This window comes from Prenolepis imparis, unplaced genomic scaffold (assembly GCF_030444845.1).
Source record: "Prenolepis imparis isolate NDT839.2.m4 unplaced genomic scaffold, iyPreImpa1.0 SCAF_14, whole genome shotgun sequence".
NCBI classification, from domain to species: domain Eukaryota; kingdom Metazoa; phylum Arthropoda; class Insecta; order Hymenoptera; family Formicidae; genus Prenolepis; species Prenolepis imparis.
In genome coordinates this window covers 8,829,874-8,835,955 of record NW_028141172.1, presented here as the reverse complement: position 1 = coordinate 8,835,955, position 6,082 = coordinate 8,829,874, and the positions used below count along the sequence as shown (strand labels likewise).

General features: G+C 26.6%; 1 protein-coding gene across 1 annotated transcript; it reads right to left on the bottom strand.

Moving 5' to 3' along the window:
- Positions 1-1,261: 1,261 nt before the first annotated feature.
- LOC145945073 (serine protease inhibitor 88Ea-like) lies at positions 1,262-4,351 on the bottom strand. Its single transcript, XM_083053906.1, has 2 exons — positions 4,321-4,351; positions 1,262-1,860 (listed from the first exon to the last, which is right to left on the bottom strand). The coding sequence occupies exons 1-2, from the start codon at positions 4,349-4,351 to the stop codon at positions 1,262-1,264; spliced, it is 630 nt and encodes a 209-aa protein (XP_082910032.1).
- Between the last annotated feature and the right edge of the window lie 1,731 nt (positions 4,352-6,082).

Sequence of the window (6,082 nt, the reverse complement as noted above, 5' to 3'; positions counted from 1 at the left end):
TGCTTAGTCTTATCTTACACACATTTATACATATGTTTTCTTCGCATTTAAAATGTCTACTACGTACAAGAAGATTTTCACAGTGGCTACTGCATACGAGAAAATTGTTAGAACGAAGGGGAATGATTGCGTTCACTCATATTAATCGTCAATCGAATGGACTTCAATTAAATTGATTCACTTCGTCGTAGAAGGAAGGGAAGTCTTTGATTACATTTGCTTAAATCAATCATTAATCGAAGAGATTCGCATCAAATTTGTTATGATTAATCATTAATTAAATAATTTTCGATTAAATTTTCCCTAATTAATTGTCAATCGAGCAGTCTTCGATTAAATTTGCTCGGTTCAATCGTCCATCGAATGACTTTTAATTGAATTCGCTCATACTAATCGTTAATCGAACTCTTCGATTAATTTCGTTCATATTAATTGTTAATCGGATGACCTTCAATTGATTCCGTTCATATCAATCGTTAATTAAACAACCTTAGATTAATCTCGCTTATATCAATCTCGCTTATATCAATCGTCATCGAATGAACTGCGATTAACTTTTTTTTAAATCAATCGTTAATTCAAAATATTTTAATTAAAATTGTTTATCAATTATTTAATTTTCAAAAAGTAATTAATATTTTTTCAACCTTGAATAGAAGGGAAATGTTCGATTACGTTTGCTTAAATCAATCATTAATCAAAGAAATTTGCATTAAATTTGTTATGTTTAATTATTAATTAAATAATTTTTGATTGAATTTTTCCAAATTAATTGTCAATCGAGCAGTCTTCGATTAAATTTGCTCGGTTCAATCGTCCATCGAATGACTTTTAATTGAATTCGCTCATACTAATCGTTAATCGAACTCTTCGATTAATTTCGTTTATATTAATTGTTAATCGGATGACCTTCAATTGATTCCGTTCATATCAATCGTTAATTAAACAACCTTAGATTAATCTCGCTTATATCAATCGTCATCGAATGAACTGCGATTAACTTTTTTTAAATTAATCGTTAATTTAAAAAATTTTAATTATAATGGTACACTTCAATTGATAATTAAACATGGTAATTAATTGAAAAAGTAATTAATTATATACAACTCTGATATTAACTGAAATTGACAAAAAATTGACTCATAAAAAACAAAATATAGTTAGAATAATTACAACATCTTCCAATAACTATACAGATCTGTTACTAGTAGCCGTTCCATAGTCTACGTCCGATTTGTGTACCTCTGCAGTTAATCTGCATTTAACTCTCCAAAATCTCGGAATTGATCTCGTTAAGTTCATTAAAAACGCCGACAAAGAGGATGTCTTTGTGCAGTTTGTCATAAATCAGCCAAACAAACGGCACTTCGTGATTCACGTCGGTTATCGTGTTGCTCGAAGAGGGCTTTTGTCCGGTGATCAAGGTGATCGCAGCTGCGTTGACGTTCTCCTTCGTGACCTTGATGTGAGCACGATGCACGACATTACCGAAGTGCACACTTTCATCGTCTCTCGTGAAGAAATGATCCACACGAATCGCGTCGGGCATAAATAATTGTTTGGCGTCTAGTGCTCGCAGCAGATCATTCATATTCAAATTTTTCTCCATTTCGAAAATCAATTCTGACGAATAACGCGTAGCATGTGAATTCATATCATGTTTTAGTATTTCCCGAAGTTTGCAAATTCCCTCGTCAGTCGACAATCGTTCAATCAATTCCCAAAGGTTAATAGTGCTGCCGTAATCCAGTCTGCCGTTGGTGTACGATTCAGATAAAGAAGGTGACAACATATACAGCGACGTGCAACCATCATTGATAGGGACCTCGCTTACGTTCATTCCAAATTCATTATTAAAAACTAAAAAAAATCCATATAACATTTTATATTTTCAAAAATTAGAAATTATTTTGTCTTAATTCCAAAAAAGTAAGAATAAAATAAGTGGCAATAAAATGCGATAAAAATTATTATTTTATTCTTAACAATTTCAAACATTTATGAAAAATTTTTATACTAAAATTTAATGTCAATGCATAATTTTTTCATGCGCCTTTTCGTCAACATATGGACCAACTGTCTTTGATACATTACACTGCGACAAATTCTTTTTAGCAGCTGTTGAGCATTCGCACATTATTTCCCGTTATATTTTAGAAATTTTTTAAATATAAAGGACCATTGTTTCTGGCGATGGAAAATTTCGACTCATTTTTAACATATAATATATATGGTTATCCGTTAATTGACGAAAGGGATAAGACGGTGTTTTGTACGAAATAAATTAAGTCGACAAAATATGTTTTGTTTACAATTAATTTAAAAAATTTAACAATATAATAAAATTTACGGTATGTAAAAACATGTGAAAAGAAAAGATGGCATGCTCACCGGTTGTACACATCAATTCGGCAGGAATAGTCGATACTCTTGATGCATCAGTCGATACGCTTGATGATTGACAAGTCGAGGAAGTTTCGAGTCTTCGACCATAGAAATAATGTGCTCATCAAAACGATGTTCATATTTTTATTTGTTGCCCTTAATTTTACCGGATTACGAATGTGATTCTCTGTCAGACGTTGTATATCTTTATTGATAATTTTATCTGTATTCTCGATATTATTGCTGTTTAAGGATACGAATTCACTGTTGAAAATTTTGTTCATCGGTGAAAGATTTACAGAAGACTTACTGTTTATAATAACACATCTATTTAGAGTCTCGTAATCGGAATTTCGATATGTTTTCTAGAACATCAAAGAAAATGTCTGTAAGATCCCTATTCATTTTTAAATAAAAGACTTATGTCATTTCTCTAAACTGTTTCGTTTACACGTTTATTTAGGTTGATTCTTTATATTATATTTTAAAATCACACAAGTTATTTCAATCAAACTAATCTATATAAAAAAGAGTCAAAATTAGATATTAGGAGAAGCAAGGTCTTTGAATTTTACTAAAAAATTATTTATTAAAAGATTGTGCTCGATAATATATTTAAAATGTATCAAAGTTTTGAAATCATATTTGTCTGATAAAAGAAATTTTTTTAGTTATTATCGCTATTATACTGCTTAATATATTTGTCAGAGTTGCAAAGTTTATATTTAATAAATATCTTTACATGTTGTTTTATACAATGTAGAATAAAAATTTTGACTCTTTTTTTATTATTATTTCCATTATTTAATGCAAGAATGCGTCAAAAGCATTTACATCTGTTTTTGTGCGATAAATATTTCTTACGTATTTATTAAAATTAATATTATATATCAAGTCATATTTCGAGACGTTCTCCAAATGAAGAATTTGTTTTAGACAATTTCCAATGTCACCACTGGAGATAAGGTAAAACGACAGAAGTCCCTCGTATATGTTATATGGGATAAAAACAAAATCGTTCTTCGGCTTGAGCTTTATATATTTATTCAGATTTGTGATTGCAAACTTAAAAAGTGCTCATTATATTCTCTGGCAAATAGAAAAAAAAAGAATATAGAGAAAGATCAAATAAAATTGATTAAAAAATTATATTAGAAATACAAATTCTGAATAAATTATAATTAAAATTTATAAATTAATTATAACAATTAGCAATATTTGAAATTAAATGGATGTAAATACAGTATGTAATAAACTAAAATTTTTTCGACATTTATTTTGAATATGTATATAGAAAAATATTTATAATATTTTAATAATTAAATATTTGACTCAAAATACGATAAAATCAATATACATATAATGATAATTAAAAAAGGAATGGATTTTTACATATGTTTACTAACATATCTATTTTGTTAAATGTAACGAACATTTTGAATAGTATGTTGATTATATTTCCAGCAAGTAAAATAAACGCAAAATTCAAAATCGGTCGATTATTATTGATGAAATTTAATAGTAATATTTAATACTTAAAAATATATGTATAGAAGAAATTATATATTCTGCAATAATTCTATATATCTAAACATCTGACATTTATTCAAATATATTTTTAATACGAAGTGAAAGTTGTAACCTTAATATTAAACTTATTTCGTGCATATCTAGTATGCAAAACGATTCGCTAAAATATTGTTAATACCGGTAAACATCAAAATAATATACGCGACTCTACTTGAATCTAAAGAATTGCGAGACTTGCTATGCGATGCTCGCGCTATTACATGGGAATATAAATTACCTAAGAATAATTTGTTAAAAAATAATAATATTAGCACAAAAGAAATATTAGCGCTCTATATCTTAATTATCTGTTTATGAAATCGGCAATCAAAATTATTTAATTTTGTAAAATATCTTTCGACTCACCAAATTCCTCCTGTTCATTTTCCAGTTCCATTTTTGGCTGTACATAAAACCGTGGCAAACTTTCTTTGTGTATTTGTGCCTCGATGTAACCACTGCTTTTATATATGTATTTATATTACGCTGCGCACGCGTAAATTGTCGGATACGTGCGAAAAATTTTGGTCTTATCCATTATGACTATCAGAATCGTAACATATAGAGACACACGAATATCAACACACATATTCACATATACATATAAACGGAATATCAAAACAAATCATTTGAAATTAATGTGCAAAATTCAAAATTTATTATATTAACATATAAAATTTATCTATAATTATATAAATATTTGTTATCTCATACATCATGATACATATATGAAAATATAAAGAAATAAATAGACACCTATTTATATTGCAAACGTCATGTAAAAAAAAAGTCTAAAATCTATCGATTCTGTTAATGTTGAACCATAGAAAAGAAGATTTAGAATTAATATAAATTATCAAAAATATAAAGTATAATGCTATTACCTATAGCAATATTTTAGCAAAATTGAAATAGAGTTAAGTTTATCGCATGGTTACACAAAGAGAGGGAATCAATTAAAGTTTTTTTTATTACATTATAACAGCACAATTGACATTTCTACAAATTTTGTAGATTATTAAATATGTTATTTAAATATGTACGCAATAATATATAATGTTAAATTTCGACTACATATATTATTTTATCGCTTCCAAATGTTTCTTATATAGAATTCGAAAAATATAATTTAATAACATTATTAGTTTTATTAGTTTATCGAAATTTAACATTTACATATCATCAGACAATAATATCAACGCTTTTTAATGTTAGTTATATGTTTTTCTCTATAGATAATTAAAATAAAATAAAATTGTAAAGCAATGAAATTCAAATGCAAGAATAAATTAATGAGAAACATAAAACAGGCTATATTTCCGAAAAACTTTGAAGGATACGAGATCTTCTGTTTTACTCCAACTCTTCAAATAAAATCATAAATTTAGCAAGGAAACATAAATTTATGTAACCCAAAAGATTGATTTATTTCATCTGTCTCGGAATTTTTAACAGTAGTTGATCATTGAGTTTATCTCGCGTTTGAAATATAATGTATCTTAACTCGAATCGACAAAACATTGACTTGAAACAAATAGTTTCAAGAATTAAAATACTTTTAAATAATTATTCGTAAACGTTTTATAGTAGTTATATTTTCTAACGAATAAATAAGTTTTATATTATTTAAAATATTTCATTATTTTAATTTTTACAATATATATTATTAATTAAAAATTTAATTAGCAAATTGACGCTTTAGCTGATTTCAGCTGATTCTGAAAAATATTAATCTAGTTTAAACAAAATTTATATTATTTGTAATTAAAAATTTATATTATTTTTTTAAATATAAAATTTTTATAAATATAAAATAGAAGAATGGCGCAGCTGGTAGCGCGCACTTGTGTTGTTCTAGTGTTGTAATTAAATCTCAAAGTAATAATATATTATAAAAATTAAAATAGTAATATATATGTTGTAAATAATATATTATAATTCTTTGTTCTCGATTAATATTTTTTGACAGAATTCAACTGATAACTGTCAAAAATAGTAACCGAGTTTAAGTAGCTAATTTCTATAAAAAAATATTAACAAATTTTTTCATCAATAAAATCGTAATTAGTCTCGATGTTGTGATTATCACGATTATCAAAAGATTCTTGTAGAAAATTCTATTTTTTTG

What these genes read in the sequence shown, in the direction of transcription:
- LOC145945073 (XM_083053906.1), bottom strand. Translation starts at nt 4,351, where the DNA reads ATGGAACTGGAAAATGAACAGGAGGAATTTG. An exon ending in AAATGAACAGGAGGAATTTG is followed by an intron (nt 1,861 to 4,320) that starts GTGAGTCGAAAG and finishes GATTTTTTTTAG; the next exon opens with TTTTTAATAATGAATTTGGA.